Source organism: Thamnophis sirtalis, unplaced genomic scaffold (assembly GCF_051295495.1).
Source record: "Thamnophis sirtalis isolate CommonGarterSnake01/CBP01778 unplaced genomic scaffold, rThaSir2_p1.2 scaffold_2, whole genome shotgun sequence".
Taxonomy (NCBI): domain Eukaryota; kingdom Metazoa; phylum Chordata; class Lepidosauria; order Squamata; family Natricidae; genus Thamnophis; species Thamnophis sirtalis.
This window is the reverse complement of record NW_028261382.1, coordinates 177,390,507-177,412,147: the sequence shown is the minus strand read 5'-3', so window position 1 is coordinate 177,412,147 and position 21,641 is coordinate 177,390,507. Positions and strand designations below refer to the sequence as shown.

The window sequence follows — 21,641 nt, the reverse complement described above, 5'->3', positions numbered from 1 at the left end:
AGTATTTTTTTAAAGAACTGCATTGTTTTAGCTTAGAAAATAATATATAAAACAGTAAAACAAACAAACAAAATGAAGCAAAACAAAAACATACCTTCAACCCTAACAACTATAACAACAACAACAAAAATAGAGTACAAAAAAGTGGGGGAGTGGCCAATTACACTTAACACGTAGCATGTAGGATCCACCCTGGCTGGGTACTGAAAGAAAGGAAAAAAAACAATAAATAAATTCTCCTCCCCTTTTACATATATATGGCAAATATAATCAAAGCAGTTAATTTCTCCATCTCTGGTAATTCAGTCAATTTCAAAATCCATTCTTGCATTTTCTTTCCAATGCTTGGCAAGAACATGCAGACGTCACCATGTGAAGGGATAGTACTCCAAATTGTTTTTCAATTGACTTGTTCATCATACCTAAAAGAAAAGCTCCAGATTTCGTTAGTATTTGTCTCTTAAATATGTGTGCCTTATCATTCTTATGTTTATCCAGTATGTTTGGATTGGATACAAGTTGCATTAATTATTTTTTTTTCTCCAGACTCACAAAGGTGTCTGAAAAAATGTAGGTTGCTTTAATGAAATGGAGACAGGTGTTATGCTTCCAAGACACCATCCAGGGTCACTCTGGATAGTGTGACAGATGGAATATAAATGGAATATAAATGGAATAAGTAAATACATTTTTTCATTCATTTTTAAGCATCCATCACAGGATGCACTTTATGGTTCCCAGACAGGAGGAAGAAATCCAGAGTGCCCACTTCTACAGGACGCTGCATTGAGAAAGAATGTGCACATGTATACTATATAAATAAATAATTGTTGGAGTATTTATAAAATCATTTTCAAATCAAGCCAGGCTTGTGCTGATCTATATAGATACTACCATGCAGATTTCTTAGTGTCACGCCAAAAAAGTATTTGCTGTCTTTTCTAGCATTGACATTTGATGTTTTGATATTTGATTTTTGCCTACATATCTGGATTTTCTTGGGGACCCTCAACCAATCTTCTGACTCTGTTTTGCTTTTTGGATTGGCAAAATGCTATCAGTTACTTGGGAGATGGTTCTCTGGGCTTGTTCTTCAGTGCACTCTCTTTTTGCTATTAACCCAGAAGCAATTTTCTCATATCAGAAAAAATAAATCCACATTGGCTTGCCTGTTCTTTACATTGTTTGATCTCTCAAGAATAGCCAAATGGGGAGGAGACGGAGCGAGAGAAAGAAACCATGATAAGCAGAAATTCCCTCCTTTCTCCTCCTGTGGCTGGTTGGAACTGCCCTTCTTTCCTTGTTTCCAACGGGAGAATGATGATTTCCCCTTTTATTCCAAATAGCAGGCACAAGCGTGAATGGATTCCATTAAAGACCACAGAAAGCCCCTTGCCTCGTACAGGTTAAATCTCCTTTTCAGCTTGATAACTGCTATTTGTAAAATAAATGTCAATGAACTGATAAACCAATGACCCAATGCCATCGTGTGCAGTTTGATTCCCTTGAGCCATTTGCAAAACATCGGAACAACTCCATCTATCAGAGAGCAGGATGGGCATGCTTATATTTACAGCTAATTTTCATGAAATTAGTCGAGCCAATGCTTCAAGGCCAGGCCTTCAAAAATTTGTGGCATCTGAAATCTATTCTCAAAGACAAATTCCGTTAACTCTTGGCAGCAGTTGGAATGGCATCCTTTGATGCACCGCTTTATAACTCTGCGTTTCATTGCCACAGGTACATTTGTCATGCAAGTGACTGCCACAGATGCCGATGACCCCACCTATGGGAACAGCGCTCGAGTTGTCTACAGCATTCTCCAGGGACAGCCATATTTCTCTGTTGAATCTGAGTCAGGTCAGAGGACTTTAATCTGTCTTTCTCCGATAACCTCCGTGATTTAAAATGACTTGTTAAGTCATGCTAGGGTGTCATTAGGCAAAGTCTTCAAAGAAATCTCTTTGACTCGATGCAGGCTTTGCGAGTTCCAACAGAGCGATACGTCTATATAAGCACGACACATTTTTTTAAAAATCAGAATATCTTAACCCAATAAGCAGAACTTAGCCTGGATGCAAATCCATTTAGCAAACATTGGGTATGTAGATGCTTCCATTAAGGCTGTCATTTGACTTCGAATGTGGGAGGAAAAGAAAAGGAAAGGGAATTATAGGCAGGAAAAAGATCTTGCTAATAGATTTAAAATGAAACAGGGGTGGGTTCCTACTGGCATTACTACCAGTTCGGTGAGTGTGTGCCAGACGTGCGCTGTGCGTGTCTGCACAATTGAACAAAAAATACTGAGGAAAAAAGGAAAACAGCTGAAGAGCGGCAATTCAAGCTGCTGTCCCGGATTAGCTGGGCTTCAGAAGCTAAAATAAAGGTAATTATAACCCAGGGGCGGGGGGAGGGGGGCACTCTCAAGGGAACAGAGAACCGGTTCACTCTCTGTTTGAAGGCAGCGCTATCGATTTGGGAGAACCGGTCCGAACTGGTAGGAACCCACCACGGAAATGGAACTAGACTTAACCAAACTTCTCCTCCTGTTTAGTTTGCAAGCCTACTTCAGCTTTGATGACCAACTTTTCATCATGCATTCAAAGTGGCTTTGTGGCACTCTCTCCTCCGATTTTTCCTAACACAACCTTGTGAGCCTGATTGTGACAATGACTGGTTGAAAGTCACCTAGTGCTTTCCCAACATTTAACAAGGATTTCTGACTGGGTCTGCCTAGTTCTAGATCAATATTGCAGCACACTAGCTCATATGGAAGAAATGAGAGAGAGGGTGGGAGAGAGAGGGGGGGAGAGAAGAGAGAGAGAAGAGAGAGGGGGGGAGGGAGAGGGAGAGGAGAGAGAGAGGAGAGAGAGAGAGGAGAGAGGAGAGAAAGGGAGAGAAGAGAGGGAGGAGAGAGGGAGAGGAGAGAGAGAAGAGAGAGAGGGAGAGAAGAGAGAGAGAGGAGAGAAAGAGGAGAGAGAGGGGGAGAGAGAGGGGAGAGAGAAGAGAGAGAGAGGAAAGAGAGAGGGAGAAAAGAGACAGAGAGAGAAGAGAGAGAGACAGAGAGAGGAGAGAGACACACAGAGAGAAAGACAGAGAGAGAGAGGAGAGAAAGAGGAGAGAGAGAGGGAGAGAAAGAGAGAGGAGAGAGAAAGAGGAGAGAGTGGGGGAGAGAAGAGAGGGGAAAGAGAGGAGAGAGAGGGGAAGGGAAGAGAGAGAGAGGAAAGAGAGAAGGAGAGAAGAGAGAGACAGAGAGAGAGAAGAGAGAAACAGAGAGAGGAGAGAGAGAGAGGAGAGAGAGAGGGAGAGAAGAGGGAAACAGAGAGAGGAGAGAGAGAGAGAGAGAGAGATATGCTAAAATTCATATTAGAATATGGTATTTTTTCCCATTTCAAAGTATTTGAGTTACTCTATTAAGTAGAAGGGGCATCAAAGCATTAAATATAAAAATTACTGAGATCATTTACGGAAATATTTGGTGCACAGTAGATACTGTCATAATAAGATTAAGCATAGCTGTTGTTCCAGCAATTCACAGCTGGCTCATACTGGGAGGTATGTAGGAGAGGCATTGTATTATCTTTGTCGCCATCTCTATCTCTATCTAACCTCTATTTATTTTCTATCTCTGTATCTCTATCTAACTATTTATCTCATCTTAGAGGTTCTGCATTCTGACTTCTGAAGTATTGCTTAGAACAGGGGTGTCAAACTCAAGGCCCAGGGGCTGGATCCGGCCCACGGGGTCCTTGATTCGGGGGGCCCTGAGCTCCATTGTCATTGGAAATGAAAACCGCAGCTGAAAATGGAGCTCTGGCGAGTGTTTTCGCTGGCAGAGCACATGGGCCACCACAGGGGTCCTCCTCGACACCAGTGATGGTCATGCTGACCAGACCCACCCCAGCCACGGCCTCCCCTGCCCCTGAAGTCAAACGCAACCCTGGTGTGAAATCAAGTTTGACACCCCTGACTTAGAATAACATATTTAAACAATCTTTCCCCCCCCCCCATTCCTAGGTATCATCAAAACAGCTTTGCTGAACATGGATCGAGAAAACCGGGAGCAATACCAAGTCGTCATCCAAGCCAAGGATATGGGAGGCCAGATGGGTGGGTTATCAGGAACCACCACGGTGAACATCACCTTGACTGATGTCAATGACAATCCACCCCGCTTCCTCCAGAGTACGTGAAAAATACTTTTTTTCCTTATTTAGTTTCACCCATAGAAGATTTTGGCAATCGAATGGCAGGAACTTTATGCACAAGTAGAGGCATGGACAATTCAATGGACCTAGCTGAGGGGAAAGGAATGCCTTTTTGCAATTTATTGTGAACATTAGGCTAAAGATCTCTGGCAAGCACAAAAAAACCAGCCAAAGCTCTATTTCATAATGTATTCTTTGAATTCACATATTTCATTAAAAAGGAAATTTAGACCTTATAATTGCCAACATGCCATTAAAATGTTAAGTAACTAGCTACCCTAATGTTAGAATTGTATTCCCTCTTTGCATTGTGGGAAAGCTTTCTTCCTCTACGTTTCAGTTTATTTCTGTTTTCTTAAAAAGATAACTTTCTATTTTTCTTGTTATTCAGGGCCCAGATTAGTTCACAACTTAACTACTGGCAATTACTCATAAGAGTTTTCTTTGCAGCTATTCTGGTGTTGCAATGTACCATTTTAAAGGATCAAAAGAAATCACTCAGGAACCAATTCAAATATAATAGGGGAAATTAGTCCAATTGTTAATCCATGTCTACATCTTTTATTTTTGTCTCCCCTTTTCACTAGTTAAATCACCTACATAAGGTGCATTTTTGGGCTCTTATTTTTGCCAAATGCTGTGAAACTCGCATACAGATCCATCAATAATAGATCACCTACCCATTTGGGAAAAGGTTGAATCCTTTGGCCTGACATATTTGCTTTCCAGAGGCAAGGAATTCTCCATGCATTGCAAAGCACCACTGCCCAAGTGGGCATTCTCAAGTTCTTTTTTCTACAAGGAAAAAAAATTCAGGAGAGAAACGTATGAGAAATGAATTTATTCATTTTTTCCCCTGCTGAAAAAATATTCATAATATAGGGCAAATATCAGCCTGTGGGTACGGGGAACAGGAAATTCCTGTTGACATGAGCTCTTTGTAATGTGAGATGTTCTGATGATGCCCCAAGCTTTGCAGATACTGTAAAACAACAATACAGAGGCACAATAACAAAACAGCCCCCATCAAAGTATCTGTGGGTCATTTGCAGTGAAGCACATCAGTGGTGATCAGTTTTGGATTACTGAAATGTATTGCATGTTTTTATTTGATATTGTAAATATTTCTAGCTTCTTCTATGAGTAAAAATGGCTCCTGATGTTGTGCTAAGAAGGAAGGATGAAATTGGCTTTAAAGAAAAGATAATAGTTATAGATAAATACACTCATCCATGTTGAATTGCGCACACTTCTGTATCCTAAAAGGTTTGGTCACCTAAAGGTTCCTGAATATTTGGCTGTCTGGCAAGCTTTTAAAAAATAAATGAAGTTAAAATAGTTCCCTTTAACTATAAAAAACCATAATCTCCTCTGACTGAAAGAATAAATTGAGCCAGATTCAGGTTTCTTCTTTGTGTCACTGATCCATGCTAAATTAGTAGATGTAGTACCATTTCCCTGCCACAAGTAGTGCTGTCGAGTGGCAGGGTTCAAAAGCAAGAGCGGTCTCTTTAATCTGCAGCCGCCACTAAATTGCTCAGAGTAAAGAACCGTGTATCATGGTCACCGGTTTGATAATCCTCATGCATCATATTACTGCAATTAAAGAATTTTTCAGCCACTTTTATTTATAGTGCCCTTTTCGGTTTGCATAACTAATCATGGCGCTTGCTTGGCCGAGAGATAATGGTGAGGAGAAAGACCCTTTTGTCTTAGATCACATGATTTGCATGAGGATGATCCCAGATTTGATACCCCCTAAATAGGTAGAGGATAGATAGTTTCACAGTCTAAAGAGCCACCTCGAAGAGACAAATAATTAGAGTGAGTTATTTGTATGGTGAAGATTTATTTAGCCACAAACAAATTTGTAGCCATTTGAGGTTAAGACTAATATTGTCTAGTTAACTATATGGGTTAATGGCATATAACACTCACAAAATATTAAAACTCAGCCCTACCTAATTCTTTGAAGCCTGTCATATGAACCTAGACACTGATTTGCATGAAGAAAGTCTTACCTATTTTTAAAGAAGCTGCAATTTAGTAGTAACTATTGATGTGTATACAGACAGCTAACGGGTATAATAAGAAAATTTAAAGAGATTGTTGAAAAATGCTGAAATAATGTAATTTTATCATATTTTATTTATATATTAAATTAATGTATTTTATTCCAATTTCATTTTAAGTTGTATTTTACCCAATTCCATTTTAAATTGCTTTTATTGGGTTTTAGTAATAATTTCTGTCTGGAACTCTGCACTTTGATAAGGACCAAGGGCTAATCAATAAAGTAAACTAAACTAAGCTGAAATAATGTTAACTGTGTCTGATGGAATTTTCCATCTCTACCTTCAGGTGCCTATCAATTCAAAATAGGAGAATCTGCACCCCTTAATTCACCAATTGGACGGATAAAGGCTAATGATGCAGATGTGGGTCCAAATGCTGAGATGGAATATAGCATTCTTGAAGGGGATGGCTCAGAAATGTTTGGGGTTACAACAGACAAGGAAACACAAGAAGGCATTGTAATTGTAAAAAAGGTGGGTATACTAAGATGCTTCATTCCAGATTTTTTTTGTGACATGCAAAATGACGTTTTTAAGATGTTCTTAAACAATAGTTCTATTGGATTCAGAAATCAAATAAGTAATACAGATAGGATTCCTACAGTTCCGGCGGATGAGTCGCCAAAAACTGTTGTAGGAAAAACAGGACACGAAAGCCAGCTCTTCAGAGAAGGAAAAAGTTTATTGAGCAGGTTCAGGAACAATGGCCTGAACTCTGAATGAAAGCAGGAAATTCCTTTGATAGTTTATCGCTTTTAGCTAAAGCCATCTGTTAGTTTTGGAAACACCCCTTAAGTTTACCCTTGAGTTACAGCAATTTTATGTCTACAGGAAGTCATAATACATATGTCAGCTAACGGACAGACATGCATGTATTTTGAGGAACTAGCAATGCGAATACTAAACAGATTTACAACCAAGCCAGCAAATAGGTTACAAATAGATACTTTGCTTCAGCAGATTTCATGTGCTTCTAACCCGTGTCTAACCGCACCATGTCCTAAAAGGAAACCTTTGCAATTTCTATATGAACAGTGGAAGCTTAATATCATGAAACCCTAGTCTGGTTCAGGCTTGAGGCCTACTTTGGTTCAGCCTGCCACCTCTGTATGATCTCAGGCAAGGTACATTTCGGTGGGAACCTTTAAATATTATAGTGCAGTCCTTGTGCATGTTTTGAATACCTTCATATGGTCTCTCAAAACAATTTCAGCTAAACCTGATAGAATGATTGTTGGGATATGGGTCGTTTCAAAATTGCACACTTCAGATGTATGCAATGAATATGTTTACATTCAGTTATTATATTCATTCTCACTGTTTCTGCCATTTTGCATTTGTTTTGAATACAAAGTAATGTTTAAACAATCCCCAATATATTCTAACTTCATGGGAATGTTGTAGAAAAAAAAAACAGGTACTCAGGGAATAGGTGCAAGTGGAAAGATTCACACTTGATAAAACATCTGCAATCTGCACACAAATAAAATTAAAGAGGCAAAACAAAGTATATTAAACATAAAAGGGATTTGGCGACTACGGCAGTAAAAGGATTGTATGTCTTATCGAGAAAGATATTCTCATTTTTAATGTGTCTTCTGGGTAAAATCCTTCATATATAAAAGATCTTTGGTGACAGTTCTAATTCCACAAGGATAAAGTCATCCATTAAACAGAATCTTGTTGAATCAATCAATTAACAATTCAGAGTGCAGCACATTAAAAATAAGTGAACATAAAATACCCTCCTGTATTTAAACAGTTGATGTGTGCAAATGCAGAGCTTTATCTGTTCCATAATTTAAAAGTTATTTAAGGGTAAAGAAGAACAAGGCTTACCAGCTGCAGCTCTCCTATTTTGTAAATTTAGCTCTATTAATCTCTACATAAAAGAGAGGAAAACCTTCTTTAGGCTGTAATTACTCAAAACCTCAGGAGAGAAATACAGTATTTTTTTCCTATATCCCAGATTCAAACTCTGATTTTAAAAAAAAAGAGGAAAAAACTAAACCCTGAAAGCAATAAATAAATATAACAAGGAGCAGTAGTAGAAAAAATGAAAAATGAACTATCATTTCAAGCATTTCATTTTTTTTTTTTTTTTTTTTTTTTTTTTTATAATAGCAATAGCAGATTTTTATATACCGCTTCATAGGCCTTTCAGGCCTCTCTAAGCGGTTTACAGAGTCAGCATATTGCCCCCAACAACAATCCGGGTCCTCATTTTACCCACCTCGGAAGGATGGAAGGCTGAGTCAACCCTGAGCCGGTGAGATTTGAACCGCTGAACTGCTGATCTAGCAGTCAGCTGAAGTGGCCTGCAGTACTGCACTCTACCCACTGCGCCACCACGGCTCTATGATTTAACGGATCATAGATTCGCTTCCAGTCTTATACTGGCATTTCTCATAAGGGTGGTATACCTTAAATTTTTCACTGTAAACTAATTAGATCCCTTCCAGTTATACACTGAATCTGGAAATCCATATGAGAACGCCAAAGGTAAATTAAAAGCTTCAGTTATAAAGCTGAAGAGGAGAATGCCACCAAAGGGGCGGGGGGGGGGGGGGAAGAACCTTGAGATGGCTTGATGACAAAACCATAATTTGCATCTGAATACTCAAGTATTTTTTATGGGTGACTTGTTCTTATTTCATTATCATTTAAAACTAATTACACCTTTTATGTCCTTTTGAACAATCACCAAGCCCTTTGGCATTGTACACTATGATACAGAATAAAATTATATTATGGCCTTAGAGTTGACTAGAAAGACCACATTAGCATTATATTTATAATTTCAGCAAGCTTTCAATCCTAATTGAATATTACTGGCATCTGTCCTGGGCAAGCTGGTCTATTCTAATTGATTTAGCTTTTTATATATGTTTTACCCTGTTGTGACTTGTCTAAAGTCTTTTGATTGGGTTGAGCCATAAAAATTGTATCAGAAATAAGCAATGTTATAAGAAAGTTAATAGATAATAAGCCATGTCCTGCCTCTGAGGTGGGTGAAATGAGGACCCAGACTGTGGGGGCGATATGCTGACTCTGTAAACCGCTTAGAGAGGGCGGAAAGCCCTATGAAGCGGTATATAAGTCTATCTGCTATTGCTATTGTATCAGAAGTCCGAAAATGGGCCTGTTTCTGGCCTTCGAGAGCCTCCAGAGTCTGCCTCCCAGAGGCTCAAAAAAAGACTCCGGAACCTGGAGAGGGTGAAGATGACCCCCTCCCTGGTGCATGGCCCCCATGGCCATGCCCACCGAGCAAATAGGCAGAGAACCTGTTGCTAACATTTTTCAATAACACCCCTGCATAAGGTGTACATAATATTTTCTGAAAATAAGAGTTTTATATATTTGTTATCATGTACAGGCGGTAGTTGTCTAATTACACCGAGTCACACACTTATTTCCACTTCCAGGCGCAGTAGGACCTTGAAGAGGCAGCTCTATTGTTACTTTGTTCATTCAAACAATTTTTCCATCTTTATTTACACTCACAGAACACTCTGAGCTGGTTGTTTTCCCGCAGATGTTTCGTTACCAAAATTAGGTAACATGATTAGTGCACTGTTGATGTTACCTAGTTTGGGTAACGAAACATCTGCGAGAAAACAAGCAAGCTCAGACCCCTCATTTGAACCCTAAACCACAAATATTCTCTTTTATCAGTATCACTGAACAGATAAAGTTCACTCGTGAGAAACATAAAGACTTTTAAAGACGTTTACAAAAATTTGCCTGTAGCACATCGGTTTACCAAAATCTGCTGAGACTTTCATGTTGATCTCCTTGGTTCCTGTTTTTCTACTCCGATTCTCTCACCTTAGAAGGTGGCGCAGTGGTTAAATGCAGCACTGCAGGCCACTGCTAGATCAGCAGTTCAGCGGTTCAAATCTCACCGGCTCAGGGTTGACTCAGCCTTCCATCCTTCCGAGGTGGGTAAAATGAGGACCCAGATTGTTGGGGGCAATATGCTGACTCTCTGTAAACCGCTTAGAGAGGGCTGAAAGCCCTATGAAGCGGTATATAAGTCTACTCCTATTGCTATTGCTCTTCACTTCAAGTATAAAACTCGAAATAGTGCTTTTCACTGATGGTCCTATAACGACTATCTACTACCGAGCATACGGTTCATCCAGAAACCTAGTAGACGCCATTAAGGCTGATGCACAATAATCTTGTGGACAGCAAAAGCCATTAAGGCAAATTCCTTCAGCTCCTTCTAGAAACATTAATTCACCATCAGCACTTGTTAGTAAGCAATCACACGATGGTGATCATTTTGCTTGCTGATAGCATTTCTGCTGCACCAATTTACTGAATATTACACTTGATTGCTTTTGACTGCAGAGTGTGCTATTTGGGGGCATGGGCTTTTAAGGAAAAGAAAGGGCAATTCCAAACCAACGCTGTGTTTTCTCTCATTTGTGAGGGAAATATCCCGTTATGGCAAGGAAGCTGATAAGAGTTTTTCAAGCCTATTTGGGAATGCTCCTTTCAGAAAAGTTGGGAAAGTGCGAATTTGAACTCCTGCCAGCATACACTCTTGACCTACTGTAAATTAAGCGTGTCAACGTATTCGGTTGACTTAAACAAAGCTGATGCCATTAACACCTTGCTAAAAGTCAAATGGTGTTTGTGCTTGTGATAAGAAGCTGAATATCTCACCATTTTGCATCACATCCCAGCAGATTCTGGATGCTGAAAATCTTTGCCACGGATAGGATTATAGTTGTCATGAGTAATGGACCATTTTTTTTCTTTCAAAATCTTAATACAACAAGGATAGTTTCTCTATTTCAAGTGGAGATGTTTTAACAATGAAATATTTTTGCTTATGGAGAGTGGGAGAAGTCAGAGATGAAGATCACCTTTATCTTAAATCAGAGTTTTCAGAGAGTGGGGAATTACAGATGTACTGTAGGTGTTTGCATATACTTGCACAATTCATGAAATACTGAATAGAAATGGAAATAATCAGCAGGGCAGCTTGGCCCATCAGGTGTTCAATTACACCTTTATACTGCTTGCTAGTGATTACAAAAGCAAGATATTTAAGTCTGATTAGCCTTAGGCATCTCTTTATTTCCAAATTGAGCCTGCACATCCATCAATTTATACTGACAAAGAGATGGTTGGTAGGGAATGGTCATTAAAGTCCTCTTTGACTATAGTCAAAACAAACATTTATGTTTTCCGTTGTATTCAAGGGATGTTCATTCTGAATTGGACTGTAAAGCTTAAGTTTAAATTATTCAGCCTCATTCATTGCAACTCGATGTTTCTCTAATTGACAGGTCTTTCTGAATGCTTTCTCAAAATTCCTCTTAATATATACATATATATATTTCTCTTCTTAGGCTTTGGATTTTGAAAAGCGGAGACAGTTTACTCTGAAAGTGGAAGCCAGCAATCCTCAGGTGGATCCCAGATTCCTCTATCTGGGACCCTTCAAGGACATTACTACTGTCAGAATTCAAGTTGAGGACGTAGATGAACCTCCAATCTTCAGCAGACCAGCTTATATATTAGAAGTAAAGGAAGATGTCCTGATAAATACCGTCATTGGAGCCGTAACAGCCCGGGATCCTGACAGTGCAAAGAACCCCATCAAGTAAGCATACAGACCAGAGGTCTCCAACTGGCAAGGCTCCATTGGGAAGGCAGCGGTATATAAACACGATGAGAAAACTTTATTGTAGTAAGGAGAGAGGAGAAGCAGGTGCCAGGTTACACAGATTCCCCGGTAAAATGACTTAGTGGACATACAAAACGTGAACTGGTTTCCCCTCCTCCTTTCAATATATGTGAGACTATAAAGTGAGACAAAACACTAAAGTCTATGGTAAGTTTTGCAATACTCTATGGTATTGCAAAAGTGCTCTAAAGTGGAAGTTCCTTCCACTCTTTCCTCCCTTCCTTTTTTTCTTCCTTCCTTCCACATCCTTCTACCCTTCCTTCCTTTTTTCTTTCCTTCCTTCCTTCCTTCCTTCCTTCCTTCCTTCCTTCCTTCCTTCCTTCCTTCCTTCCTTCCTTCCTTCCTTCCTTCCTTCCATTCCTCTTTTCCATGGCTTACCATCTTGGGAAGCAAACAAGAAGTTAAATTACAGGTAGTCCTCGACTTACGAGCACAATTGAGCCCCAAATTTTGGTTTACTAAGTGAGACATTTGCTGAGCCCCGTTTTACAACATTTCTTGGCACAGTTATTAAGTGAATCACTTGAGTTGTTAAATTAATCACACGGTTGCTAAGTGAATCTGGCTTCCCCATGGGCTTTGCTTGTCAGAAGGTGGCAAAAGGGGATGACATGAGCCTGGGACACTGCGCCTGTCATAAATATGAGACCGTTGCCAAGCGCCTGGATTTTGACCACGTGATCATGGGGATTCTGCAACGGTTGTAAGTGTGAAAAATGGCCATGTCACTTTTTTCAGTGCCGTTGTAACTTTGAACTGTTAGCAAATGAACTGTTGTAAGTTGAGGACTACCTGTATAGTTTCCCCTCAATAAGCACACACACAACATTGTCCACGGTGCCTGGGAAAGAAGGAAGTTGTAGCCCAATGACTATCAGATCTACCTAGTTGAAGAAAGTTAGCATCGTTATCCTTTTGTTAATAAACCTGGAGAGGGGAATGATGGGTGGTGGGAAAGCATGGAAAAATCAGGAAGAAATAGGATGTTTGGATTTCCTTCTCCCCCAATAAAATTCTGTGAACGACATTAAGAGTTGGAGTTGGAGTTGGAGTTTATTCAATTTGTAGGCCGCCCTATTCCCCGAAGGGACTCAGGATGGCTGAACAAAAGCCAAGGGAGGGGAAATTACAAAAAGTAAGACAAAAACAATCGGACAATACGAACAATTTAAAAGCACAACAGACACAGCAAATTCAAGTAGGGGGGGGGACTCAACCCCAGGCTTGCTGGGACAGCCAGGTCTTCACGGCCGTCCAGAAGGCCCGAAGGGTGGAGAGGGTCCGAATCTCCACGAGGAGCTCGTTCCAAAGGGCCGGGGCAGCCACAGAGAAGACATTGCACAATGAAAGAAACTCCTGGCTGTGGGCCATTATTGGAATTTTTTTTAAAAAAAATGAAAAAAAGAGATGCCACCAAGGTCATTAAAAAGATAAGGATGAAAATGGAGAGATATTTATAAAAAATAGACTCAGACAAAATAAAACAAAGTTAGGGACAAACAAAGAAAAAAAATATGCTAAAAGAGAGATGAAGGAAACGGGTGATGCTTCCGTGCAAGAGGCATGCCTGCGATAAAATGTGATCTAAAAGGACCTTTTTGTGCAATCTATAAAGGCTGCTCTGTGCTAACAATACCCCCATCTCCCCCCACCCACCAGCGCAGACCCTATTTCAAGTGTAAATGCTAGCTCTAACTTTTCCTCTCAGCTTGAGGGAGGACGCAATTAGACCATTATATGTAGTACTTGTCACTTATTTGTCAGTTTCCTTTGACAGTTAGGAATAAAACCTTCAGACGCGCCGGGTGTTACGTTGAAAACCCTCAATTTTTCCCCCTCTTAACTGTAGCTTTAAAAAGAAAACCTAATCACGGAGCACTGTCAGTTTGAAAGTCCTTTGATCTCCCATTAAAGAATGTTTCATAATGGCATTATGAAAATGCTTGGTGAAAAGGAAGGGGGGAAAAAACCCGCCACTCACATACGTATCTTCTCAACCCAGAAATCTATTCAACTTGCAAGTCGCATTAAACACGAGGATGTTGTATTTAAGAAAGCAATTAAGAGAAGATCTCCAAGGAATCACATTTGTAAAAACCTGCCTTTGGCAGGAAGAGATTTGAGTGACATGTACGTTTGTCAATAGAATAGCATTTTAGTTGCCATCTCCCCCATCTACTTGGCTGCTGAATGTTTCTTTCAGGCATAAATAGGATGATGTACTATTAGAAATGACAGTTTCCAGCCATAGCTGCAACGAGCTCCTTGTCCTTTGGCTGAAGGAGCATCACTATGAAAGAAAAAGACTGAATGACAATATTTTACTCCATTTATCAAGGAGCTCATAGAAGGCAGGCACAAGGCAGCGATCGGAGCTTGGATAAACTGCCCAATATAACTATACGCAACAGACATACTGGTTCTGCCCCACTTTACGACTTTTCTTGGCACGTTTGTTAAGTGAGTTGTGGCAGCTGTTAAATTAATAACATGGTTGTGAAGTGAGTCTGGCTTCCTCATTGACTCTGCTTGTCAGAAAGTCACAAAAGGGGATCACATGACTGCCCCCCCCGCCCCAGCGCTCTGCAACCGCCATGAATATGAACCAGTTGCCAAGTATTTGAATCTTGATCCTATGATTCAGTCAGCATATCGCCCCCACAGTCTGGGTCCTCATTTTACCCACCTCGGAAGGATGGAAGGCTGAGTCAACCTTGAGCCGGTGAGATTTGAACAGCCGAACTGCAGAACTGCAGTCAGCTGAAGTAGCTTGCAGTGCTGCATTTAACCACTGCGCCACCTCGGCTCTTACAAGTTCAGAGCCCATGCAGAGGCTCAGGGAGGGGGAAAATGGGCTTACCCGAGGTTCTGGAAGTCCGGAAACTTCCAGAACCTCGGGCCTGTTTCCAGTCTCCGGAGGACCTCCAGAGCCCAGGGAAGCAGTTTTCACCCTCCCGGAGGCTCAAGGAAAGCCTTTGGAGCCTGGGGAGGGTGAAAAATGCCCCCCTGTCATGGTGCAGGAGGCCGACTAGGCCACGCCCACCAAGCAATGGGGCAGTAAACCCATTGCTAGAATTTTTGAAGCCCACTCCTGAATACACGTAATTCAATAATGATTGATAGAACGAAGGTATGATTCAGGCTTCAACTTTGGTCTACTTTTTTACCTGCTTGCTAGCTATAGCTGAGATGCTGCTTGATTCAGTTAAGACAAGAAACTTACTTTAAAAGGAGGGAGAAAATATTTTAAGAACATTTACTTCATAAAGTATAAGTGAACCAAAACAATGACAATGATACTTAAGAAGTAGCCACAACTTCTGAACCATAGCCGGAGAGTCACTTTCATTATTAGTTCATTCACCATGACTGGGTTTTTTTTTAAATGAATAGGATGAGAATTAATCTCAATACAGGAAAAAATGTTGCTCCACATATTTTTGGCCAAAATCAAAGCCAACATTTAACTAGTCACTGCTCCGAATGAGATGTCATAGTCATTTACAATGGAATCTATGACTGAAAGGAAATCTCAATCAGAATAAAAATGTGAAGATAAGAACCAGCTCAAGTGAAATTCAGCCCTTCAGATGTGATCAAAAATGTCTCTCCAGCATCGTGGGGAAAAAAATGTAATTGAAACACTGAAACAAGGATAAGAAGATGATAATCAGCAAATAAATTAATGGCTGTTCCTGAAATTTACTGACCAGATGCTGCCTCAACATTCCCCGATCGTTTGTCTTGTCTGCGCACGGCAAGTACAGCAAAGCTTTGAGCCATTGCAGATTATTTCTTCCAATTTAACCATTTCCCAGGATTTAAAAGGAATAGAATCCTACCGTCTATCAAACACACATAGCAATTTATAAAATGTGCAAGCAAGTTTGATATTGTCAGCTTAATTCTTAATAGGCTACGATCTTTTCAGTGACGGTCACCAACAGCTCAACCAAATTAGCGGTCTTTGGCCAAAAGAGATCTAGGATTCTTCAAAGAGGATGAAATTAGTGGCAGGATAGCGGATTAAATGTATCCTTTAGACCAGGGGTCCCCAACCCCCAGTCCGTGAACCAGCACCGGGCCATGACATGACGGAAACCATCTGCAGGATGCAGGCAGCACATGAAACCACAGCTTTCTGGTCCATGGGAAAACCTCTCTCCATGGAACCAGTCCCTGGTGCCCAAAAGGTTTGGGATCGCTGCACCAGATCAGGATCTACAATATGATTGGAATATATATTTAATTATTGAAAATCTGCTTTTTCTTCTTTTTCCATCTCTTAATGTAAAAAAACAACAACACACAAAATCAATATTTTCTCAAACCCACCCATATAGGTTTTTTCTATAGTAATTCTAAATCTTTAAATTCTGTGCCTTGTGATGGTTTGTTTTAATCATCATTAATGTAAAAGGAAGGGGAGTATAGGAGAAAAATAAGACCGCACCTTTCTTAGAGCCGAGGTGGCGCAGTGGTTAAATGTAACACAACAGAAAGAGCTCTTTGATAGGGCTGCCATAGTATAAGATCAACTGAGTGAAAGGAGGTTCGGACTAGTAGTGACTCAGCTGCAGAACGCTTTATAAAGCCACCATCATCAATCTAGTGACCCTGAGCAGCTAGCAATGCATAAAATATTAAAAAAGGGGAGAAATGAAAGAAATACAATAGACTTCAACGCAGTTCAGGGCTGCAGGCAAAATTCTCCCATAACAAATTGTAAAAATTTGCATCTTGGTTTCCATGACCATCCTAACCCCAGAACCCAAGGGAAAAACTAGGACTTCCTTCCAAAAAGCTATCAGGGTAAAAGCTCTCTGAACCTCAGGGGGAAAGACTGTTGCAGCTGAGAAGGCACATGAAGCAGAGCAAGCACTGCGTACGCTGACAGTCACAAAATGCAGGTAGCCCTCGACTTACAACCACAATTGAGGCCAAAATGTCCGCCCTTAAGTGAGATATTTGCTAAGTGAGTTTTGCCCCCTTTCCTTGGCCACAGCTGTTAAGTGAGTCGCTGCCCTCGTTGAGATAGGAACAAGAGGGTTGACTGAATCTGGCTTCCCCTTTGACTTTGCTTGCCAGATGGTCGCAAAAGCGGATCATGTGACCCCGGAGACACTGCAACTGTCATAAATATGAGTTAGTTGCCAAGCATCTGAATGTTGATCGCGTGATCATGGAGATGGGGCAAGGCTTGTAAGTGTGAAAAATGGTTCTCATTTTTTCAGTGCTGTTATAACTTTGAATGGTCACTGAATGAATTGTTGTAAGTCGAGGAGTACCTGTACTGCTTTTGATCTAGCGCAAGATGGAGAAAAGTCCTCATGGTGGGTTTGAGGGTTGGTTAAGAATGATATTGGCTATTCCTGTCCTTCAGACCTAGCTAGTGCACCACAGCATGAATGAATGAATGAATGAATGAATGAATGAATGAATGAATGAATGAATGAATGAATGAATGAATGAATAAGCCTTGAAGCTCCTTTCCCTTGATCTTAAAAATAATCATCTCATGATATTTATCACTTTAAGCTTTCTGAAAGCTTCACTGTTTCCCTTAAAGAATGGAACCAGCCTCCTGTGATTGCCAAAATACTTTAAAATTCTTATTAAAATGAGCTCTATTTAGCAGTATTGCTTTTGAAAGTGTTTTGGTCTGATTCATGGAGAGAGGGGTAACTTTATTTTCCTCTTTATGGATTATTGCGAGCTGCCTAAAAGTCAGAATGAATGAATGAATGAATGAATGAATGAATGAATGAATGAAGGAAGGAAGGAAGGAAGGAAGGAAGGAAGGAAGGAATGGTGTTAGTGAGCTTAATGATAGTTTATAAATTTGTAGTGCCTGCAATCCAGCAACTCCTTCCTGAATAGCCATCACCTGCCACATAATCATTATGAATTTCTGGAACATCATATGGAATAAGGGCTCCTGAAACATGACCCAGCCTCACGTGTTCCCATTGCTGCAAAGTCTGGCACATTTGTATTACAGATTCACCCCCTGTTATGCCCACCCTCCTTCTGCAATTAATTTCCTAATGAAATGCAAAATAGTTGGATTGCTACTTTTAATTTATTGTAATTGGTATTGCTGTAGATTTGTAATCACTGTACGATCTTGTAATTCCTATCAATTGGAGAATTTTCAAAGCAACAACGTCGTGACCTTTCCTTTCAATTTATCTTGGACTTGGGGGCTGAGAAAATACTTTACAAGCCAGGAATTAGTGCTTATCCATCATTTCTGCTTTTTGTGGGGTAACATGTCAGGCAACTAATTTTTGAGAGGGGAGATTACATTTCAATCCAACCATAAATGTACGGGCAAACATAGATTGATTTATTTTCTTAGAAAAAGGATCCCTCCCCATTTCTGAAGCTGTAGTGTCACGCATAGGCTTCAGCCCTAAACACATTATGGATCTCTGTGTTATACTTGATGGTGCGATAAGTATGGGAAGCATGACTTTGTATTCAGTGACATGAGCTGCAATTGTATGTGCTTAAAAATAAAGTCTATTACAATTGAATGCAGCTCTAGTAACATAAGTCTGTACTTTTTAGCTTATTGACCACTAGAGACAAAATAGTGTATAAACAGACTAAATAGTTATGTTCCAATACATTTTCCAAAAGCCAAACAGAACAGGAATTAGAATGAGACTTTGGTACAGGATTAAGCTGAAAAATAGATCAAGTTTATTGGTTTTTCCCTACCAAGGTTTAGAAAGCAATGGGAATTGGAAAGAACTATGAAATGGAAATGGTGCTCATTTCTTATCTGTCTTTCTGCTTGTAGATATTCTGTGGATCGGCACACTGATATGGACAGAATATTCAACATCGATTCGGGAAATGGATCGATATTTACTTCCAAACCCCTCGACCGAGAAATGTTATTGTGGCATAACATTACAGTAATAGCTGCTGAAATCAGTAAGTTGTGTATAAACACACACACACACACACACACACACACACACACACAAACACACACACCATTGCTCTAACAAGTGCAGCGTTCTAGCCAAGCATGGCTGAAAGAAAGTCAGGTTTTTATGCTTTGGTTACTTGGCATTATTTAAAGACATAAACCTAAAAACGTTTATTTTTTCTCATCTTTCCCTTAGCAATAGTTTATGAAGAGGCAACTGAATGCTTGAACAGAAAGAAAATGGAGAGGCTCCTCCTCATTTCATATCACAAGCCAGAAGAATTCTTCTGGTTATTGACTATCCGTCAGCAGTTGCCGATTTGCAAAGAAGTTATATAGATTAAAAAAGATGCAGATATATAATGTCAGGGAGGAGAATGAAAATCCTGTGTGTTTTTCATTCCTGGGAATTTCAGTCCTACAGCGTTGACCAAAATGAAAGAATGAAATTTAAAAGCCCCTTACTTCTGCCGAAAGCCTGCTAATTTAATTAGGATCAGGATTAATTAGGAGAAATAAAAACCAGCTCATCACTCTTAAATCCATGTATGCAAAAGTTTTTATTGATGGGACTAACTTTCAAGTAGATGTGCTTCAAGAGGCAGCCTCAAGGCAATTGGATTGCAGTGAAAGCAAAATGCAGGTTTTGTTTTCTTTGAAAAGCCTGTAAGCCCCATGTCCAGTTTTGTTCAAGTGAAGGTGATGGAGGAAGGATACGATAAGGGCAATTCGATCAATCAATCAATCAATCAATCAATCAATCAATCAATCAATCAGAATAGAGCTGGAAGGGACCTTGGAGGTGTTCAACCCCCTGCTCAAGCAGGAGAGCCTACACCAGTGCTTCTCAACCTTGGCAACTTGAAGATGTCCGGACTTCAACTCCCAGAATTCCCCAGCCAGCGAATGCTGGCTGGGGAATTCTGGGAGTTGAAGTCCGGACATCTTCAAGTTGCCAAGGTTGAGAAGCACTGTTCTAAAGGATGATGAGATGACAGTAAACAGAGAATCTTCATCTCTTGATTTGCTACCGTTGCCCTTCCCCCAGATTTTATAGCTCAGATAAGGTATGACCATTAGAGGTAACTACACATAAAAGCTACTCATCACTTACAAATAATAATAATCATGAATAGCAATAGTAATAAGACCCACTCTAATAATAAATATGGGTAGCAAGTTGTAAATTCCAGTATATTCCTTTTTTCCACAAAATCCCTTTTGCCTTCCCAGCTGCCTGTTCTTACTATGTGTTTTTCTGTGAGGAGCACTTCATGATAAAGTACTTAAATTAAGCCATTATGATAGTTAAGCTCTGTGCAATAAGTATTTCTACATTTTAGGTGAGATTACTAGGAATTGCAATAGAAAATGTCTGTAGATTACCAGGATATCGTATTCAAATTTATCTATTAAAAATCGGAATTGGGGCAAGAGCTATGATGGCACAGTGGTTAGAATGCGTATTGCAGGCTAACTCTGCCCGCAGCCAAGAGTTCGAACCTGACCAGTTCAAGGTTGACTCAGCCTTCCATCCTTCTGAGGTGGGTAAAATGAGGACCCAAAATGTTGGGGGGGGGCAATATGCTGACTCTGTAAACCGCTTAGAGGTGGCTGAAAAGCACTATGAAGCAGCATATAAGTCTAAGTGCTTTTGCGATTGTTACTGCTAAGGTGAATGAGAAAATGGAGCGAAAGTTAGGAAATTTGCCTTTAACAGGCACTGTGGCTTCTAGGAAAACTTAAAACAGGACTTCTGTTGAGATACAGATAGATTAGAAGGCCTAGACTAAAAATAAAGAAAGCTAAATAGGGAAATGAAAAGCTAAAATTTCATTATAGTAAAGTGGACCAAAGCATTTTGGATTGCCTAGGATGAAGAGAAACGATTAACCTGCCACTACGAAATGAATATTATATCAATGCTTCCTTTGAAGTTCATCTTTGAAAAAAGAGTTGCAAGCAACAGAAGGTCAGATCTCTGTTTATGTTAGCACAGATAAGAAGCATAAAAGCAGGTAAAGTTTGTCTTTGAATTTTACTCAGATCAAAATGAAAATTCTAATAGTAAATCCTCCCCCCTTTGCCCCCTTTCCTTAAACCCTTGGGGATCACTGACTCACCTTCCCACTTTATCCGTTTATGTTAATCAACCACATAGGTGCAAATAGTAGCATCTTAAGAATTACAAGAAGGGCTGTTCTTTAACATTGCAATTTTTTCTTCCTCCTTTTTTTCCTTTGTAGTAGTAGCAATGGAAGTCATACAGATGAGGGGAAGATAGTGTGGAAAGGAATCCTGTGGATTTGTGGCGATCTCGTTGGTGACATTATATCAGAGAATTACACAGATGGGAAGGGGAATCATGAGATGGAATTTGAACAGTCCTATTATTATAAAGAAGGAGGCAGCTATCTCAAGGAGCAGATGCCAGGAAGGTGGAGAGATAGGCCTTAACCACTCTCATTCTCCGAAGGACAGGATTGTATGCCATGTCACACTTAGGTGCAGTAAATAACACACTATCCATTCATCTGCTACTCTATTCTGCTTCTGTTATTCCTCAGACAATAAATTGCCGCTCCTGGGTATTTCTGCTACTCTCAGTAAAAGAATGTTATCACTCATTGCTTGAACTCACTTCACGAATGTGAAAAGCAGAAAAGAGAGAAAGAAAAAAAACCGTCACAAACAAGCAAACCTCTTTGTCC

The 21,641-nt window shown here is 40.0% G+C and overlaps 1 protein-coding gene across 1 annotated transcript in view; it reads left to right on the top strand.

Moving 5' to 3' along the window:
• The window catches only part of LOC106542005 (cadherin-6), a 71,437-nt gene that overhangs the window by 39,506 nt on the left and 10,290 nt on the right, over positions 1-21,641 (top strand). Inside the window, exons 3-7 of the mRNA XM_087707586.1 lie at positions 1,741-1,860; positions 4,018-4,185; positions 6,570-6,757; positions 11,650-11,903; positions 18,796-18,932. Coding sequence (XP_087563712.1) covers positions 1,741-1,860; positions 4,018-4,185; positions 6,570-6,757; positions 11,650-11,903; positions 18,796-18,932 — 867 coding nt within the window. The remainder of the gene's footprint in view (positions 1-1,740; positions 1,861-4,017; positions 4,186-6,569; positions 6,758-11,649; positions 11,904-18,795; positions 18,933-21,641) is intronic.